We start from the raw sequence: 21,285 nt of genomic DNA, 5'->3' as shown, positions 1-21,285 counted from the left end.
AGGGCGAGCCCCGAACAGCGGTCTATGGGGAGGCAGGTGCGGAAGGGGGTTTCCGCGAATGGGTGGTGACCCAAAATCCAGGCCGCATCCACCGCCGGGCGCCTGGTGCAGGGGCAGCAGCCAGGAGACGGGAGCTGAGCCTCGAGGCGGGGCCCCGGGTGACTCGCAGGCTTGGGAGGGGCAGCAGCCGGGAGACGGGAGCCGGGCCTCGAGGCGGGGCTACGGGTGACTCGCAGGCTTGGGGAACTTCCCGCAGCTCAGACGCCGCCCTGCAGTCCCTGCATTTGACTAAACAAAGCGAGCGCAGCTGGCGCGTCCGGCCTGCCCAAGGGTGCCCCGGCCGCTGCGGGGAGAACCGGGGCAGGTGACGCCGCGGGCGGGGGCAAAGTTACAGCGCAGTCTCCCGCGCTCCTGCGCCCCAGCAAGGTCTCTGTCCTCCTCGCGGGTCCGCTACCTCTTCCGACCCCGCTCCCGTTCCGGCCTCACTTCCCCCCCACCTCAGCCTCCTCCCCTTTCTTCTCCCTTCCCTCTGCCGCGCCGCTACTTTCGTCTCCGCCGCTCCCGCCTCCCTCCCCTCCCCGGCGCGGGGCCGAGCCCTCGGGGGCGCGCGGCGGGCGCGGGCGGCTCCGTGCCGAGGTTCCCAGCGGCAGCAGCCAATCTTTGCGCAGCCCGCGGCAGCGTCGCGCCCGAGCCCGGACCCCGCGGTTCCTCCCGCCCCCGCCCCCCGCGCACCCGCCGGGGCCGCGGAGAGGAGCGCGCGGCCGTGCCGAGCCCAGCGGAGCTGAGCCGGGGGCGCAGAGCGCGGGAGGCGGCGGCGGCGGCGTGGAGCCCAGGTGAGCTGGCGGGAGCTGGGCCGCGGGCGGGGGACGCAGCCGCTGCAGCCCCGGAGCCCTCGCCCTCTCAGGGTGCGGAACCACGGCCAGGATTACAGACAAAGCCCTGAGGCCGGCTCCAGGTTCCCAACACCTAGGGGACCCCACGTGCGCCGCCCCACGCCCTGCCACGTGGGGACGCGGCCCCCGGCGCCCCTTCCCCCGCGTCCTCGGGGCACCGGGGTCCTGGGGGTGGCCCCCTCGACTGGGCCGGGCAGGGTCGGTCCCGGAGTTTGGAACCATTGTTACCGGGGGCCGGGGCAGTCAAGGATCTTGGAGGCGGCCTAGGCCCACCTCCTCGCGTTTGACAGGTGGGGAAAGCTAGGGCGCGCAGGCGAGGAGAGGGCCAACGGACTTTGCGCACCCCCGTCCCCGCTCCCCTCTTGTCTTGGAGGCACACCTGGGCCGTGGTGGGTTGAACACCTGGCGGCAGGACCCTAGACCAGCAGCTGTGGGACCGGGGTCCCTTAGCCTCGCCTCAGTCGGCCCTCTGCCCCCGCCCCCTTCTCTCAGCCGGAACCTCACAGGCTTGGTCCTTTTGACCTAAATTCACCTCGGGGCCGCTGCCTACTGTGAACGCGGAGAGCTGCCTTCACCGGCACCCTCCGCCTGACTCTTGGGCTCGCGGGGATGCTGGGCCCGGCCCCGCTCAGCGTTGGGTCTTGGTGCCTGGGGTGCCACCCGTTCCAGCCTTGAGCTTTTCCTGGCTTCCCCACCCGCTGCACTGACCAGTTTGGGAAGCGGGGTGTTTTCACAGCTCTGCCAGCGGCCCTGCTTCTCTCACTTGGCGCTGAAGAGATTGCACCGAAGCCCCTCCTATCTCCCCGCGAAGGTTGGGGCAGAGGGATGGTGCTTGGGGGGCGGGGATCTCAGTGCCATCAGTAAGAGGGGCACGCTGGCCTGGGGTGAGGCAACTTTTACCTTCCTCAGTCTGGAAGTCCCACAGTCCTGGAGACAGAAACTTCTTGTGCCTTAGAGCTTTGCTGTCATTTACCACTCCCCCTCCCCTGGCTCTGCCCCCAGGAGACAGAGTAAGATAGCTCTGTCCGGAAAGACTCCCTTGTTCCTAGGGGGAGGCAGGGGCAGCAACAAGGGTAGGCCTTTGGGGGAGATAGCCCTCCCTCCCCCACAAACCACCTCACAAAAGCATACACTTTAAGAATAAACAGTGTGCATGCTATGCAAAATGCAGCTTCGTGGTGGGTCCTGTAACTTCTTTCCAGATTGCTGGTCTGAAACTCTTCCTGTATAGAAAGCAGCCATTTGTAGGGAAAGCACACAATGTGTTTTTGTAATAAAAAGTAATAGCCATCATTTGATGGGGCCCTAACTTGGATGATAATAATAATAATGTTCATAACTAACATTTATTGAGTTCTGACTGTGTGTTAGATATTGTGCTATGTGTTGCAGGCATTATCCCATTTACTGCCTACCAGAGTCCTGTGACGCAGAGATTTTTATCTCCATCGGAGAAGTGAGGAAATTGAGGCTAAAAACAATCCTGCCGTATTGCTAGGAGTTAGCCCATTTTATAGAAGGACTCAGAGAGGTTAAGTTACTTGTCCAGGATCACACAGCCAACCCAGGCATGTCAGGTCTTAAAGCCTTTGCACTTTACCACCTGTTTTAGAGCAGAGGCCTTTGCAAGGCTGCCCTCAGGTTCCTGGGGAGCCCACAAATGTTTGCTAAAACAACCTAAGGAGCCATGGTGGTGTGGCTGATCGACGTGGGCTTGTGTTTGTTTCCAGGTTGTTAGTGGGCTGGTAGACAAATATATTCACTAATAACTATGCAGTAGTTCTCATCGGGGGTGGTTCCACCTTCCTGGTGAGCGTTTGGAGAAGTGTGGGGCGAATTTCGGTTGTCAAAATGACGCTGAGCACTCCTGACTTTTGCTAGGCAGGAGCTGGGGATGCCGCATATCCTGCAAGCAGGCCAGATTCACAGCAGGTGTGAAGAATTGCCCTGCCCTGAATGCCAGCAGTGCTCCTGTTGAGAAATACCAGGAGGAATAAGCGCTGTGGGAGTGAGGAAGCAAAGGGCAGTGGGGGTTCCGGAGAAATCCTTTGTGGCAGGTGTGAATCCAGGAGGCTTCCTGAAGGAGGTATCGTTTGTACTGAATTTTGAAGGATGGGCTGAAAAGTGGAGATTGGATGGGAGTAGGAGGGAAGGGACTAGGACAGGATGACCTAGCAGAGGGAACTTTCTGGAGTGACCTGGAATGCCCTCCTTGAGAACTGCATCCAAGATGGGCTGGTGGGTGGGGAAGCACCTCTCTCAGGCGGAAGGGATAGGCGGGAGGGCCAGGCCAAGCCTGTTTTCAAGGCTTTTGGGCTCAGATTTTAAAGTGGGCCGCAGAATCACCCTTACCCCATCATGAACCCATTTTATGGAAGGGCTTGGAGAAGCTAAATAGCTCGTTCAGGATCACTTGTGACCTCCACAACATGCCGCCTTCTGGGTTGTGAGAAGCATATGGTTCCCATTTCCTTTCCTGATCCCGGGGATTTCGGGCAAATGCTATTTCAGATTTTCCTTCTGGTCAGAGGGCCTTGTTTTGCTATTTTTCGCAGATGTTTTGCTTTCCCAGTAGCTCCTCCTCTTTGGACTGGGTTAGAGAGCCCAGATGTGGGGTTCACTGGCTCCATGGTGCTGCAGTGGCCTTCAGCCTCACTTCTGTGCCTTCTTTCCTGGAAGACTGAGGAAATTGCATTTCCCTTTTGGAAGTGACTTTTCTTCTTTCAGGCTGTGCTTGTTACAACTTTACTGACCTGTTAGCAATATGTGACCTTTTGTGTCTGGCTTTCATTGAGCATAATATTTTCAAGGTTCACCCATGTTGTAGAATATATCAGTGCTTCCTTTCTATGACTGAATAATATTCCCATGTATGGATAATACCACATTTTGCTTATCCATTCATCTTTTGGTGGACATTTGGGTTGTTTCTGCCATAAGAGCTTCTTAAGGCCACTTTGACCATTCCTTTGTCTCCACAGCCCCCAACTAATAAACCTCTGGGCACAAAACACTGTGTTGTCACTGAATTTGCAGGGAGAGGGTGATGGAAGGAAGGTTCTCCAAAATCAATTGGAGACGAGCTTCCTGGAACAAGGTTTTCGAGACTCCCTTAACGCCGCTCCCACCTGCTCCTCCACGAGAATCCTAGCTTCCGTCTTAGCCTATCGCCTCCCAGATCACCTCACAGGTATTACAAGTGTGATTTTCAGGGAGAGCCTGGATTTCATTCAGTTTCATCCTTTTCTGTTAAATGTAGGTCCCATGTGATTTTATTGGTATATATTTTGTGAGACCTTTTTCCAGGTAAGTAAATCCATGAAGTAGAGAAGGCCTCACCAGACAGTTGGTGCTTGAACCCTGTGGCCAGGCATGGAGTCAACTCAGTCTCCTGATAGCTTTGCCAGGAATGCCCTCCAAGGACGTGGAAATGGAGCAGCGTGAAAACTGAACTAGGAGGAAGTCTAGAAAATTCCAGCCCTTCAACCCCTCCCATTTGATGGCTGGGAAGAGTGGAGGGCAGAGAAGAAGGGAGAACATGGTCTTTTTAAAGAGAGCACCATCTATGAGCCATGTTGTGTGCTGGGCACTTTTTTTTTTTTTTTTTTTGCGGTACGCGGGCCTCTCACTGCTGCGGCCTCTCCCGCTGCGGAGCACAGGCTCCGGACGCGCAGGCTCAGCGGCCATGGCTCACGGGCCCAGCCGCCCCGCAGCATGTGGGATCCTCCTGGACCGGGGCATGAACCCGCGTCCCCTGCATCGGCAGGCAGACTCCCATCCACTGTGCCACCAGGGAAGCCCACGTGCTGGGCACTTTTATAGAAGATTGACTCTACAGCTGCCCTTTAGGTGGGTTGCTGCAACTTCATTTTACAGCTGAGAAAATCAAGGCCCAAGTCCCCTGAGATCTGTATAGTTTCCTGACATACCTTCTAATCCTGAGCTCTCACGTCTCCCTCGGCCTCCTTATGATGCCAAACGGTGCCCGTTTTCTCATGGAGTGGAATCCACATTCTCCAGGAGGTTATGGTGTGGAAATGATTTCCAAATGCTTGTGCTCTCAGGAAAATAAGATTTTGAATGATTATTTTTTCTTTCTTCCCTGATTGGATCCCTTCCCCGATAAAACCAAAAAGAGGGGCATATTTAAAAGGAGGTGAGCGCTGTTAGACTTCATAGGGAAGACCTCTGGCTCTGGCATTCCCTGCTGGGGCATGCTAGTGACAAAAATGGTGAAGGAACTATTTTAGCTGCCAGTGTTTTCAGTTTCAGTCATGTGCGTAGTGTTGCTGCTGAATTTTCCCCCTCAATTATGAACCATTTTAAGGATAGAGAAAAAACCCAAAGTTTTGTTTTGTTTTTGACTGGCTCATGGTTTTGGACGGCTGGAAGGAGAACCAGGAGGTGATGGAAACGGGACAGAGCAGGCCGCTGGCTCTGGAACCCTGATGATCTTTCATTGAACCCACACTTTTGGGAGGGGCTGGTGACAAGCCCTGCCCTGGGAACCGAGGAACACTGGGACTTGGTCCTTGTCCCTTAGGAGCTCTTGGGTGAGGGGTCTGGAACTGTTGGGGATCGCTTTGGAAAAGATGAACAATTGTAGCATTTTTCCCTTTTGAAAAGGAGAGAAAGAAAATTGGAAGAGTCTGTTGTGCCCTTACCCTCACCCCATCCTGAAAGCTGCTGAGCAACTATTTTTATGTTGTCCCTTTTTATCCCGTTGGCTTCTGTAAATAGTTGAGAGATGGCGGTTGCAGAGATAAAAATGCTAATTCCAACCTGGAGAGGAGCGACTGATGGTCCCCCAAGGAAATGGGGGGAGAGGCCAAGGTCTTGCCCCTCTGCTTGGGCATGAGGTAGGAAGTGAGTGGGAGTGGGTGGGGAAGGGACGTTGTGGGAGGTGGCTGAGATAAGCCTCTGCTGGAGAAGTTTAAATGGGGAACCAGTGGTTTGGGTGGTGGGCAGGGTGTGGAGGAAAGGACACCTCCCTTATGGGTTTCTCAAGCTACTTTGGGATTTTGCCGTTAAGACCTCTGGCAGAAAGAGATTTTATTTAGATTCTTCCCAGACAGTTCTCCTGCCCTCTGGGTACAGGTGTCAGGGACAGGGTTGGACCCCGGGAGCCAGCTCCCAGCCCTTCTTTGGCCCTGCCTGGGGTTGCTTTGTGCTGGAGGCTGGGGAGGGAGCAGCTAGATTTAGCATCACCTCCAAACAGCAGGGAAGAAGGAGGAGAAGGGCTGTGAGTGGGCGAGGCCCGGATGCCTGTGGATTCCCAGCCAGCCCCCTCCCTCTCTGATTTGTCAAGCTACAGAATGTTGGAGTCAAAGTCTTTTTCTTTTCATTAAAAATTGAAATTTCAGTTGTTTCCCAGCCTCTTCCTTAGGTTCAGTGAAAGACTGGGATGGATTCAGTAGGAGAAGAGGAAGGAAGTATGATGGTCCCCACCTCCCTTTTCTAAATACCCCCAACATCCACACCCACACTCACCCATTCACACTTACTGGCTCTTCAAGGCAGGGGCCTCCTGTGCACACCTGGCTTTAGGTACCGGGTGTGTGATGCGGGCCGCTTCTCCGTGATACTTCATGATTGACCCAACAGTAGCTCCCTAGGAACTCTTAAGGCAGTGGAGCTTCTTGCTCCGCCAGCATCCAGGGCTGAAGGGGACACTGCAGGGGTCAGGGGTCATGCCCTGGCCTAGCCTAGAACCTGCTGGGCTGCCTGGGAGAGGTTGTCTCACCTCCCTGGGTCTCAGCCACTCCTTCTGGAGCCCTAGTGCATTGATTATGAAAGCTGTGAGAGTGCGTGCAAAGTTCTTGTGACACAAATAAGGATGCGAAATTATGTGCACACTTTGCTTTTAATTTTGTAGAAAGTGATGCATATGGATAAGAATTAGAAGGGAAGATGAAAAGAGTTAAGTTGGCAGGTTGTGATTAGAAACAAAAATTTTATTTTAATGTAAATTAAAGCCAATTGAGGGGCTTGAATTTGATAGCCCTTGAAGTGCTTTCTTGGCAACAGCTTCTGTTTAGGGAGCATTTGCTGTGTGCAGGGGCCTGTGTGGTAGGTGGGGTAGGTATTGTTATCCTCAAGGTCACCAGCTAAGGAGAAGGGCTGTACCCCTGATCACGATGTGCCCCCCTTTCTAGGAGCCTTTGATTTCACACCTGTGCCCTCCCAAACTGCTGTGTGATTTGGGGCAAGTCACTCAGACTCTCTGTGCCTCAGTTTCCTCATTGGTGAGATCATGATAATAGTAACTAACTCATAAGTTTATTGTGATGGTTAAATGAGGTGATACATGCAAGGTGCTTAGAATAACGCCTGGCACTTGGCCAGCAATAAAGAAGACTAGTCATCACTGTTACTGTATCTACAACTACTATGGCTGCCACGGTAGTGATGTGATGCTTGTGTTAAAAGTACTAGTCAGTTTCTTTCCTTCATTTCATCCTATTCTTAAGCCCTTTCCTTCCCTGTTTTTGATTTTTTTTCCTTTAAAATTAAAAAAAAGAAATTAAAAATGAGTTTGGAAGTTCTTGTTTCTGCCAAACCATCAAGGTGAAGGCTGTCAGGGGAGTTGCAGCTGCCTGACAGTTTGGCCTGGTTGGGAGCCTTAAGGTGTAGGCAGCTTATCATCTGGCAGGGAGCTTAGTGGAAAAGCTTTTCTGTCAGTCAGCTCTGTGTCATCTGTCCGTTAGGACCTTTGATTGTAAATGACAGAAAACCAACTGCAAACTAACTTAAGCAAAAATGGGAATTTATTGACTCATGTAGTTTAAAACTCCTGGGGTAGGTGGGCTTCAAGCATGGCTGGATCCAGGTGCCCATGCAGTGTCTCCAGTTTTAGTTCTTTTCTATCTGTTGGCTCTCTTCTCTCTCTGTCAACTTCATTCTAAGGCAGGGTTCTCCCAAGCCCCTGGTAACTCTAGAAGTACATCTTCATTGCTCTGTGTGCCACAGAAAGAGACATTCTTAATACTTCCACAAAATCCTAGAATAAAACTTAGTAGACTGACTTGGGTCACACATCTACTCTTTTTCTTTTTTTTAATAAATTTATTTATTTTATTTTTGGCTGTGTTGGGTCTTTGTTGCTGCATGCGGGCTTTTCTCTGGTTGTGGCAAGGGAGGGTTACTCTTCGTTGCCACGCGCAAGCTTCTCATTGCGGTGGCTTCTTTTATTGCAGAGCACTGGCTCTAGGTGTGTGGGCTTCAGTAGTTGTGGTACACGGGCTCAGTAGTTGTGGCTCGCAGGCTCTAGAGTGTAGACTCAGTAATTGTGTTGCACAGGCTTAGTTGCTCCGCGGCATGTAGGATCTTGCCAGGCCAGGGCTCGAACCCGTGTCCCCTGCACTGGCAGGCAGATTCTTAACCACTGCGCTACCAGGGAAGCCCCACACATCTACTCTTGAAACAATCACTTGACCAGAGCAATCAATGCCCAGTTAACCAGACTCGAGTCATAGTGGAACCCCTGAAGTTGATGGCACGGACAGCTCCATGGAGTCACCTTTCACACAGAAGGATGGGTTCCAGACATAAATCAGGCTGCTGTTATCAGACTAAAGGAACATAGGGTCTAGGCCAGCTAAAGAAAGCGTCTGACCTTCTGAGTGGCCTTGGGATGAATGAAATAAACAATGACCTCTAGCCAATATTTATTGAGTGCCGGCAGTGTTCTAGAAAGTTCTAGGTCCTGGAGTCCAGCAGTAAACAAAAAGGCAAAGGCACGGCTCTCACAAGTTAAGTCAAATCGATGTCTCTGTGCCCATGCATGTCTTTCCTGAATGCTGTAGGACACTGAGCCTTCACACTCTCCCCTCTCACACAGGTTGGAGCCAGAGGAATGGGCTAGATATTCCCCTTTGTTAGAGATTTTGGCTCAGCCTGGACTTCATTCCGGATACAACATGTGGACATTGCAAGGCTGTACCTGTAATTTTTAGCCCCTTTCTGAAAAACTCAGACCAGTTTTAGCTCTACTTGGAACCACTGCATAACTTTGGACAAATTAGTAAACCTGGGCTTCCCTGGTGACGCAGTGGTTGAGAGTCCGCCTGCCGATACAGGGGACGCGGGTTCGTGCCCCGGACCGGGAGGATCCCACGTGCCACGGAGCGCCTGGGCCCATGGGCCCGTGAGCCATGGCCACTAAGCCTGCGCGTCCGGAGCCTGTGCTCCGCAGTGGGAGAGGCCACAACAGTGAGAAGCCCGCGTACTGCAAAAAAAAAAAAAAAAAAAAAATTAGTAAACCTTTCTGACCCTTCATTTTCTTATTGGTGAAATGAAATTGTTGGAACAGGTGACCACTGATATTATAGCACTAATATCCAGTGCATCTCAAAGTAGGGCCTGTAGGGGTGAGATAGGTCATGAGAGGTAGAAAAGGGAAGGACATGTAATAGGACACTCAGCCTGTCCTTGGCGTTGGGGAGATGAGGGGAAGCAGTGAGGACTGTGGCACGCCGGCGAGCATATCTCCTGTCCAAAGCTTCAGGGAGTTTTTACCAGGAGTGAATAGAGGTCCAGTGCTGACAGTGTCCAGTTCTTCAAGAGACTCTGGAAATTTTGATTTTTATCTGAACTCTCCTGGTTCTAAAATGTTGGCATCTCATTCAAATAGTTTTAAATACAGTGTAGGCCAAGCAAAATACATCGGTGGCCAGATGTCACACGATAGGGACTGTTTGCTCCGGGGACTATGATGGGATGGGGTCTGTGCACACTAACGCCAGCACTGTCAGAGTTCCCTGGTTGTCCAGTGGTTAGGACTTGGTGCTTTCACTGCCGAGGGCCTGGGTTCAATCCCTGGTTGGGGAAATAAGATCCTGCAAGCCTTGCAGTGTGGCATAGACAGACAGATAGATAGATAGATAAAATAAAGCCAGCACTATCCCTCGTGCCCTCTGCCAAGGAAGGGCCCTTGTCTCTGGGGAGACAATCAGTTTCAGTGCCTCTAAACTAAAGAATATGCAAGGAAAGACAGTTGTAAGAGTCTGTGTCACTGAATTTGATACGACTGCTTGTTTGGGCCAAGGCCCCGCATCTGGAATATTCCAGCTGGTGTCAAGCCTCAGCGCTGCATCGGCTATACAACTGAGCCTCCCAGGTCTCCCACTTAAGTATTGGGAAACACCCTCTGAATCCGTGGCCCCTGGGGCAGCAGGCTTCTGTGGTTGGGAGGGGAGCTGTGTTAGTGTGCTGGGATTGCCTTGACAAAGTACCACTAACTGGGCAGCTTAAACCCAGAAATGTATTATCTCACAGTTCTGGAGGCCAGAAGTCCGAGACCAAGGTGTTGGTAGGGTCGGTTCCTTCCGGGGGTCATGAAGGAGAATCTGGTCCGTGACCGTCTCCTGGCGTCTGATGGCTGCTGGCAATCTGGCGTTCCTTGGCTTGTAGGTGCAGGACCCCAACCTCTGCCTTCACGTTCTCATGGTGTTCTCCCTGTGTGCGGGTCTGTCCAGATTTCCCCCTTTTTATAAGGACACCAGTCATATTGCATTAGGACTCCAGCATATCTTTTTAGGGGGTCACAATTCCACATCCCATAACAGATGCCGAGTGGGGTCCCTATGGCTTTGCCTGGGACACCCCTCCTGCTCTCATCAGCTTCCTACAAAGCTCTTGTGCTCTGGCCCCTCCAGCCTGCCCATCCACCCTCACCCCCTTCCCAACCTCGTTCAATCCCAGGAGTCTTCTTTCTGTTCTCTCCGCTCTCCCACCTCTTTCCTGCTGCGAGGCCTTCTCAGAATGTGTTTCGTCCTTCTGGAGCAAGTTCCCACCCCCTTAGCACCTACTCACCCTGTAGGTCTCAGCCTAAATATAATTTTCCCAAGTGAGGCCTTCCTTGACTCACCCCCTCCCATTCAGATCTCCCCTGGGTCCCTATGTTGTTCTTTTTTTATCTCATCCTGGTTTTCTCCTCCAGTTTGTGCTTATAGAGTCACTTGTGCCCCTACTTTTCAGAAATCACATCTGTTTTGTTTATCTGGCACATAGTAGGTCCCCAGTAATTACTTGTGGAAAGAACAAATGGGTGAGTGGGTTTCCTTTAGCACCTCCCTGGGCCTCAGTTTCCCCAGGTGAGAGAAGATGTGGCTGGCCAAGCCTGTTATCCCAGGGAGGACATTGTCCCTGGCCTTGGCAGGATCCTCACAGCTATTTTGGGCCTCTTTGTTGTCCCGTGTTGCCCGGGACCTCAGGGGACCATGCAAAGGGTGTATCATGGGTCAGGGCATGTCACGGGCCCACTCACTGGCTACTTGCTGTGCTGCGGCTCCGTGGTGGTGGCGGCTGGGCATTTGGTAAGCAGGCGCAGGTTGGAAAATGCCCCCAGGATATGGGAATGTGTTTCCTGGAGGCCGCTGGCACTTGGCTTCCTGGCAGAGGAATGAGCGCTCCTTCGTTCTGGCCTGGAGCCGGGTTTATCTGCTCCAGGAAGGGTCTGGTCCTCTATGGAGCTGCCTGTGAGAGGGGAGGGAGGGGAGCTCAGGGCTGCCAGCCAAGGGCAGTGGGGAGGCTTCAGAGCCTGGGGAAGGACCCATGTATTGGGGCAGGAGGCTCGGGGAGGGGGCTTTTGGAATTTCGTCAAACCTCGGCCCCCCCAAAACTGAATGCTTAGCTGTCCCTCCCTCTCAGAGGGCCGTGAGGATTAAATGACCCAGGCAGAGCTGTTTCAATGTTTGGTGAAGAAATGCTCAGTTGGATGTTAGCTGTTATAATGCAAACCATTGTCTTTTTGTATGATTTTTCTTCTCCTGGGAGTGTTGGTGGCTTTCAACAGATCCTTAAAAGGTGTGTGACCTCATACGATCTGTGCCCTCAGAAACGGTCAGATTCTGGCCTGGACTCTGTGGGGTCAGTGGTGCTGAATGGCCAAGTCCTTGCCTGCCAGGCCTGCTGCAGACCAGTGAGGGGCCTCCAGGTGGCCTCGAGGCACTGTGGTCTGTGTCCCTTGGGGCTCTTTCCTGAGACCTGAACACACCTATCCCTCCAGCACAGGGGCCCGCACCTCTGCCTCAGAGCCAGCCAGTGCATTTTTTTCTCTCCTTTCTCCTCCAGGCCTCAAGGGCCAAGGCACGGAGCCAGACGCCAGCTCGTCAAGGAGACTGATTAAATGCGGCTTTGCCGGGGGTGGATGGCTTGGTGTCCTTGGCCTGGAGTGGCGATCGATAAGCAATTGTTTTTCTGTTGGCAAGAAGAAAAATTCTCCATTAACTGTCTCAGGTGCTGCCAGACTAGTTTTCTTTTCAGGAACTCTGCAGCCATGTCAGAGGTGGCTCTGGGAGGGAGGACGGGCCAGTGGAGGGGAGGCAGGCCCACACTCCCAGGGCTACAGAACACACACAGGAGGAGGAACATTCTGGAGCATAGCCTGGCAGGTAGTAGGCATTCAGGAAGTATTTGTTGAAAGAAGAGCTCTTTGAGCACTTAACCATGCACCAGACATGAATACTGAGTTCTTAGTTCAGTTAGTCCTCATGACTCTTGGGTGAGTGCCCATTTTATAGAAGAGAAAACTGAGGCTGCGGCCCCAGGCAGTCGAACTTCAGGGACCCTGCTTTTCCCCTCCTGGGAAATAAGGATTATAAAAAGCATATGTAAAGGAACAGCAGCTGAGACCGTGGAGAACATTGAACTTGGGTTGTATTCTTTCACGGATGAGGAAGCCAAGACAGGGACACATTTAATGATTTCTTTCTCAGATACAGTCAGAGTGGGATAAGGGATTAGGAGATAGAGCCAACTGCTCGCTCCCTCTGCCTCGTGCCCCGGAGGTAGCACTCGGGCCTGATCATCCTAACTCCCATTGTGGTTATGGTTACTTTCCTTTAAAAATTCATTTCTGAATAGTTACTCTTTGCACACTTACTTTTACAAAAATAAAAGTAAATACAGTGACAGTTAAGTCCCTCCCACCCTGCCTCCCCCCCACTTCTGCAAACCAGTTGTCTTCTCTTGAGGCCACTCTTATCATTTTCTTGTGTATCTTTCCAGAAGTATGCTCTGCATATGATTATGTATGCGCGTATGGCCCTTTTCCCCCTATGCCAACAGCAGCATCCGAATGCCTTGGTTTTTTCCATGTAACGGTGTGTCTTGGAGCTAATTCACATTAGGATGTACAGAGTCACCTCTTTTAAAATAAATGCATGATTTTCTCCTGGGCGACATGTACCTCATTTTATTTACTCAGTCCCCTGTGGATAGTCATTTCAAACCACACTAGCAAAATAATTTTGTACGTATATCATTTTTTTGTGTGTGAGATTGTCTTTAAGGTAAATACTCCCAGGTGCAGAATTGGTAAGTCAAAGGTATGTGCATTTGGAATTTTTTTAGATATTGGTGAATTTCCCTTCATAAAGGTGATACTAATTCATACTGCTCATAGCCTCATCAAAATAGTGCTGTTATTATATTTTTTGTCTTTGCCAATCCGATAGTTGGAAAAAAGATATTTCATTGTAGCTTTATTATTATTATTTTAATTTTGGTAAAATATATATAACATAAAACTTACCATTTTAACCACTTTTAGATGTACAATTCAATGGCACTATTTACATTCAGAATGTTGTGCAGCCATCACCACTATCCATTTCCAGAACTTTTTCATCACCCCAAGTAGAAACTCTGTACCCCTTAAGCAGTGACTTGCTGCTCCCCTCTCCCCCGGTCTCTTCTGGTAACCTGTATTCTAAACTTCCCGTCTCTATGAATTTGCCTATTCTATAAGTGAAGTCATACAGTATTTGTCCTTTAATATTTGGCGTGTTTCACTTAGCATGCTTTCAAGGCTCATCCATGTTGTAGCATGTGTCAGAACTTTATTCCTTTTTATAGCTGAATAGTGTTCTGTTGTATAAATAGACCACATTCTGTTTATCTATTCTTCCATTGATGGAAACTTGGGACGTTTCAACCTTTTGGCTATTGTGAATAATGCTGCTGTGAACATGGGTGTATAAGTATCTGTTTGAATCCCTGCTTTCAATTCTTTTGGGGATATATATATATATATATATATATATATATATATATATATACACATACCTAGAAGAGGAATTGCTGAGTCAAATGATAATTCTACATTTAACTTTTTGAGGAGCCACCAAACCATTTCGTTGTAGTTTGAATTTGCACTTCTCTTACTATAACTGAGGCTGAGCATCTTGTCACATGACTGGGTACTTTGTTATTCCTTTACACTGTACTCTGTGTTCAAAAATTGTGCCATGTCCGGGCTGGCATGCTGTTGTTAGTTCCTTAGTGCCTTTCCCATTGATCTTTCCCTGTTCCACAAGGGACCCCATCTGCCCACGTCATGGTCCAGATTGCATACATAGAAGCTATTGCATAAATACTTATTGCAGGACTGTCCCAAGAGGGCGGGTAGCATTTCTCTGCCCCTCAACCAAGCCCTCCAGGAAGCACTGGCTTTCTGCTCCCATCTTTACTTTCCTCTGTATCCCCCCACTGCCACCCAGTGTCTTAAAGAGATATCATTTTATTCATTCATAAAATCCCTCTACTCAGCTCTCACTGTTTTCCTGGCACCTTTGTGACGTGGGTGATCAGCACAGAGCTGCCACTGTCTGCATCTGTGGATATACTCCCTGAATTCCAGTGGTACCTGTGACATTTGTCCAGCAGAATTTGTCAAACATACAAACCAAAGGTTAATATTCTGTCCCAGAGACAGAAGGAATTGACAGTCTAAGGGAGTGTGTCAATCTTTTTTTTTAATTCACATAAAATTAACTATTTAAAAATGTACAAATCAGTGGCATTTAGTCCGTTCACAGTGTTGTGCAACCACCATCTCTATCTAGTTCCAGAATATTTTCATCACTCCAAAAGGAGACCCCATACCTATTGACAGTCACTCCCCTTTTCCCAAACACCTCCCCAGCCCTAGGCAACCACTAATCTACTTTCTGTCTGTATGCATTTGCCTATTTAAAAAATTTCATACAGGGAAATTCCCTGGCTGTCCAGTGGTTAGGACTCTGCGCTTCCACTGCAGGGGCAGGGGTTCGATCCCTTTTTGGGGAACTAAGATCCTGCAAGCCACGTGACATGGCCAAAAAAAAAATTTCATATAAATAGGGTTATACACATGTGCCCTTTTGTGTCTGGCGTCTTTCACTTAGCATCATGTTTTTGAGGTTCATGCAGCTTGTAGCCTGTGTCGGTTCTTCATTCCTTTCTAGTCATATTCCATTGTGTGGACAGACCACATTTTGCTTATCCATTCATCTGTCTGTGGACATGTAGGTTGTTTTTTCCCTTTTGGCTGTTGTGAGTAGTGTTGTTTGGATATATACCTAGGAACGGAATTGCTCAGTCATATGGTAATTCTCTGTTTAATTTGTTGAGGAACCGCCAAGCTATTTGATGTTAACTTTTTTTAATCTCATGTTTGCCTTACATCTTGCAAGTACTAGCTGGGGGCTGAACTAGGGAAACATTAGATAATAGGTATGTTGAGCCTAGCTCCTCAGACGACACAAACTTCCCTGGCTCACACACTCTCTGCTGGTGTGACCCCTGACCCCCACTCCTCAGTTGAGAATCATTGGCCAGGCCAGGCCAGGGGACTGGACTCCTGTGCTCATGGTCTTTGCATTAGGAGACCTGGACAAATCCCTCTCACTCTCTTGAGCCTCAGTTTCCCCATTTACAAAATGAGGGTATAATGGCAAACCAACAAGCTAGGGTGCTTGTGAAATTATCCTGAGGTGTGGAAGATATTTTATAAACTGTAAAGAGCTGTCTGAATCATTGCTATTGTGAAGTGATGCAGCCTAGAGGTCACCATGTGGAAGTGTTTCATTTGGCCTGCCCAGCATTTTAAAATAATTGCTAATTAAAAAAAAAAAAAATCAAGAGATCTCACTTACCATCCTGGCTTTAGGGCTTCTCTTGAAAAAAAAAAAAAAAAAAGAGGGGTTGGAGAGATAACCAGACAATTCTAGGCCCCAGTCCCTGTTTAACAACAATTGGCTTGAGCTGGAAGTAGCTGCCACCTTTGTAGGAGGCATGGGTGCTCTATTTTGGGGTTTTCTCATACTTGTTTTCTACAGGAATTGAATTTGGGATTCTTGTTTGTGTGACAAGGGGCTTTTAAGATGAGGAAATGTAAAACAACAGGGTCCTACTGTATAGTACAGGGAACTATATTCAATATCCTGTGATAAATCATAATGGAAAAGAATATAAAACAGAATGTATACATATGTATAACTGAATCACTTTGCTATACAACTGAAACTAACACAGAGTTGTAAATCAACTATACATCAATTTAAAGAAATGGATACAGTGAGGAAATGTGGAGTAAGCTCTTCTATATAGACGCAAAAGATTTCAGATCACACTGTTTTGCAAGATATTTTTTTCAAGGACGGCGACTCAAAGCAGGAATGAGGCACCAGTCTGGCCCAGCAGGAGACACCCCCTTCCCTGCCCCTGCCGCACAGGATGGGGGCAGGTGACCCTTCCTCTCTCTGCAGGTGGTGCAGCTGCCGGATGGGAGTGCCCGGGCACGTGCGTGTCGCATGAGGTCGGCACACGCACCATGTCATCATGCGTCTCTAGCCAGCCCAGTAGCGACCGGGCCGCCCCCCAGGATGAGCTGGGGGGCGGGAGCGGCAACAGTAATAGCAGCGAAGGCCAGAAACCCTGTGAAGCCCTGCGGGGCCTCTCGTCCCTGAGCATCCATCTGGGCATGGAGTCCTTCATCGTGGTCACTGAGTGCGAGCCGGCCTGCGCTGTGGACAGCGGCCTGGCCCGGGACCGGCCCCTGGAGGCCCCTGGCGGAGAGGTCCCCCTCAACGTCTCCGGGTCCCAGGCCCGGCCCCACCTCTCCAGTCGCAAGCTCTCTCTGCAGGAGCGGTCCCTGCTGGATGCGAATGGGCGCTGCGTCTACCCGGCCCTGCCCCACTCGCCCGTGGGCTCTCCGCAGTCCTCGCCGCGGCTGCCCCGGAGGCCCACGGTGGAGTCGCACCACGTCTCCATCACCGGGTTGCAGGTATGTGAGCGGCGGCCCCTGGTGCCCTGCCCCGCGCCCGGAATGTCTCCGCGTTAAGTTGGGCTCCCCCAGAAGGATTCCAGCGCAACCAGTTGATTGGGGAGGTGACCCCAGGAAACCCAGGGAGACGTCAATAAAGGGTGCATGTTGGAGCCAGTTACCGCTGTGGGCATCTGGGCCTCCACCTCTGGGCAGCCCTGGGAGACAGCGTAGGACACGAGCCCCAGAGTTATTCCACCTGAGGGCCAGTTATTCCACCTGGTGTAACAGGGCGGGCCTGTTACACCAACTGCTGGCAGTCCCTGAGTATGGGCAGAGCATCTCGGGGACAGACAGAGCCTCTCACAAAGAGATGCACGTGCTGGCAGTTGGAAGTAGTGCTGGGGACTCTGAAATGGGGATGGTGGGTCAGTGAGAGGCCTCGCACCCTGACAAACAGCACGGCCCCAGTTGCTGAGTGTTTGCCTCCCCAGGCACTGTCCTCAGCACTGTACCTGAACTTCTCACTTGATCTTTACTATAAACTTCTGGGAGGTGGGTTGGAACTCAGATCCCCAGCAGGGTTCACAGGGCCTGATCCGCCCCCGCCTCACCTCCTGCCCCATCTCCTACCTTTGTGCTGCCAACTCACAGAGCTCCGACCTTACCCACTTCTTTGTCTTCCTCATCCCCTCCGTTAGGCCTTTACCCTTGCTGTTCCCTCTGCTTGGAACCACACCGCCCCCTCACCATCTTTGCAAGGACATCTCCATCTGGCTTCCAAGTCTCAACTCAAATATCACCTCCTCTGAAAGGCCTCTCATTCCACCCCCTCTAAGCAGCCTTCCGTCCCTGTCTGTCCTGTTGCTCTGTTGACTTTCCTTCACAGCACTTGTCACCATCTGATTATCTGTGTGTTTGTTAAGTTGTTTATTGCCTGTTCCCCGCCACTGCCCCCGCCTCAGCTAGGATGTTAGCAACAGTCCTGTCCACCACAGGGTCCCCAGCACTGAGCACGCTGCCTGGCGCATAGTCGCTCAAAAATATTTGTTGAAGGAAGGAATACATTTTATTGGGGGATGCCTGGAAATCAGGAATGGCCTTCTAAAGGGGCTGATATTTAACTACACACTGAGAGTTCACTGCAGGGGGTGAGCATGGCATGAGCAAGGGCCCTGAGGTAGAAGGCATGAGCCCATTAAAAAAAAATTGTTATTGTTGTTTCATCTCCTAGTTTATTAACTAGCCACAGGCCACCTAGGTGACAGAGGTAGTTTCATTCCTCTAATATTTTAGTTTTAAAAGTATGATTACCATAACCCAACTAAGTACCAGCTATGTATACCAACGTATTCCTTTCCATAGAATTCAGGATAGATCAGGGATTCAGTTAACTGGAGTGTGGGGCCCCAAATGGGGGGCACTGTGGAAACAGGGCTGGAGAGCGAGTTCGAGTTTGTATCAGTTAGAAATGAGTCAGCTTAGAGAAACAGACATCTCCCAACAACAGTGGCTTTAACACAATAGGGTTTTTTTTTAACCATGTAAAATAAATCTAGAGCTAGGCATTGGGGATTGGTGTGGTAGTTGTGTTGTTGCTTTTGCCCTTAAAACCTCATGATCTCAAGATGGCTGCTGTGGCTCTAGCCTTCACAGCTCCATTCCAGGCAGGAAGAAGGAGCAGGGAAGAAAGGCAAAAGATGTCTGCCTCCTAAGTCAGTCCTCTTTCCTGGAAGCTCTACCCAGCAACTTCTGCTTATCTCCCACTAGCCAGGACACATGGCCACCTTAGCTGTAAGAGAAGCTGGGAAATGAAGTTTTCTAGCCTGGAATGTTGCCACACAGAGTTCCACTTATAAGGAAGAAAGGAGAGACTGGTGTTTGGTGGGCAACTAGACAACTCTGCCAAGGTCAGAGCTTTAGAGGGTTTGAGGGTCAGGCTGTGAAGTCAGGACTTGACTCTGGAAGCAGCAGCGAGCTGGGGCTGATGTGATCAGAGTGGATTCTTGGAAGATGAACTCAGCAGCATGTGGGGGCTAGATTATGAGGCAATGAGACCCCTTAGGACAGCTCTGCAGGGCCCCACCTCTGCCTGTCACATCCCTTCAAGACTCAGGGGAATGAAAACAATACTGGAGAGAAACACAAAACAAACTAAAAAGTCCACCAGTGAGGTGAGAGCTCTGTGGGCCCGTTACACAGCAAGTCAAAGATGCAGGTCTGACATGGAACTAACTCCAGTCAAAGGAAGTTGAGAACTGATTTAGTGTGACACCGTCTATGCCTCCCCAACCCCATCCCAAAACAGTACTCTGTATTTTCTACAGATGCATGTATGTGTGCATTTACAGAGAAAAAGGCGTAGAAGTTTATACACCAAACTGATGTCAAGGTTCGGGGAGAGGGATAGAATTGGGGCATGGGAGGGGTTTCAAGGGAAATGTTGGGCTTCTCTGTAACACTTGAAGTTTTGCTTTCTATCGTGTTTCTTTTCCCAGTTTTACTTCTTGTATCACTTAACATGTTCAGCCTAACTATACTGAGGTGTAATTGAAGTGAAATAAACTGCACATATTTCAGGTGTGCAATATGATCAGTTGTGAAGTATGTATACAGCCATAAAACCATCACCCCCATCAAGATCGCAGACATTTCCAGCACACCCAACAGCGCATCCCTCCCCCACCTCCCCTCTCCCAGGCAGCGGCCGACCTGCCTCTTTTCATTATAGATTAGCTTACAAGTTCTGGAATTTTATATAAGTGGAATCATTTAGTATGTACTTTTTTTAGCTTAGCTTCTTTCATAGCATAATGATTTTGTGATTTATCCATATTTTTGCACATATTAGTAGTTCATTCCTTTTTATTGCTAAATAGTATTCCACTGTACAGCTATATACCATAGTTTGTTTATCCATTTACCTATTGATGGACATTTGGATTGTTTCCAGTTTTTGACTATTACTAATAAAGCTGTTGTGAACATTTGTATACAAGTCTTTGCATGGACACAAGTTTTCATTTCTTTTGAGTGAACACCTAGGTATAGAATGGCTGGGTCATATGGGAAGTGCTTGTTAAGACACTGCCAAACTGTTTTCCAAAGAGGCTGCACCATTTTACATTCCCACCATTTGCCCTACATTCTGACAATACTTGGTTTGGTCTGTCTTTTTGATTTTAGCCAATTTAGTGGGTGTGGCTTTAATTTGCATTTCCCTGATGAGTAATGATGTTGAGCATCTTTTCATGTGCTTATTGATCATTTGTGTACCTTCTTTGGAGAAATAGCTTATCAAATCTTTAGCCCATTTTTAATTGGGTTGTCTTTTTATTAATGAGTTGTAGGAGTTCTTTTTTATTTATTTATTTTTTAAAGTTTTTTTCTTTTTTTTGGTTGCGTTGGGTCTTCATTGCTACGCTTGGGCTTTTCTCTAGTTGCGGCGAAGGGGGGCTACTCTTTGTTGCGGTGCGCAGGCTTCTCATTGCGGTGGCTTCTCTTGTTGCGAAGCATGGGCTCTAGGTGCGCAGGCTCAGTAGTTGTGTCTTGTGGGCTCTAGAGTGCAGGCTCAGTAGTTGTGGCACATGGGCTTAGTTGCTCCGCGGCATGTGGGATCTTCCCCGACCAGGGTTCGAACCCATGTCCCCTGCACGGCAGGCAGATTCTTAACCACCACGCCACCAGCGAAGCCCAGAGTTCTTTATATGTTCTGGATACCAGTCTTTTGTCCACTGTAAGTGTTACAAATAGTTTCTCTCAGTCCGTGTCTTACCTTTTTTTTCTCAGTAGTGTTTCAAAGAGCAAAAGTTTTAATTTTGATTGAAATCCAATTTATCATTTGTTTCCTTTTATATTTTGCACTTTTTTAATACAAAAAAGAACTTTTGAGAAACTGTTAAGAAACTTTTGTTTGCGCTAAGGACACTCAGATTTTCTCCTCTTGTATCACTTTACATTTTTTTACAGGATAACACAGTCATGGATTATTGTTTAATTTTAAATTAACTTTTAAAAAGTAAATAAATGAACTTTTTAAAACTGGGAAGAACCTTTAAAATGGGTATTAAAAGAGTACATACTATATAATTACGCTCTTACAATGTACAAAAACTGTGCTGGTAGGGACTTCCCTGGTAATCCAGTGGTTAAGACTGCAAGCTTCCACTGAAGGGGCCTGGGTTCAATCCCTGGTCTGGGAACTAAGCTCCTACATGCTGCGTGACACAGCCAAAAAAAAAAAAAAAAAAACCAACAACAACTGTGCTGGTAGAAGGCAGGATAGTGGTCACCCTGGACAGGGGCCAGTATATGGGAGATGCTTCTGGGGAGCTGGGAATGTTCCCTTTCTTGATTTGGGTCCTG

General features: G+C 49.5%; 1 protein-coding gene across 7 annotated transcripts in view; it reads left to right on the top strand.

Annotated features, from left to right (window-relative positions):
• Positions 1–269: 269 nt before the first annotated feature.
• CAMKK2 (calcium/calmodulin dependent protein kinase kinase 2) overlaps positions 270–21,285 on the top strand; it is a 56,537-nt gene continuing 35,521 nt past the window's right edge. For 2 of the 7 annotated variants that reach the window (XM_027124822.1, XM_027124817.1), the window contains exons 1-2: positions 276–833; positions 16,424–16,941. In XM_027124822.1, coding sequence (XP_026980623.1) covers positions 16,489–16,941 — 453 coding nt within the window. In that variant the 5' untranslated portion in view covers positions 276–833; positions 16,424–16,488. Of the gene's footprint in view, positions 834–16,423; positions 16,942–21,285 lie in introns of all 7 variants that reach the window. The other 5 variants (XM_027124823.1, XM_027124820.1, XR_003436744.1 and 2 more) reach the window with 5 other exon arrangements.

This window comes from Aethalodelphis obliquidens, unplaced genomic scaffold, assembly GCF_003676395.1.
Source record: "Aethalodelphis obliquidens isolate GAN/ISIS:26980383/991018 unplaced genomic scaffold, ASM367639v1 scaffold28, whole genome shotgun sequence".
Classification (NCBI taxonomy): Eukaryota; Metazoa; Chordata; class Mammalia; order Artiodactyla; family Delphinidae; genus Aethalodelphis; species Aethalodelphis obliquidens.
The sequence above is the reverse complement of the archived record's forward strand: the minus strand, read 5'-3'. Positions and strand labels throughout refer to the sequence as shown.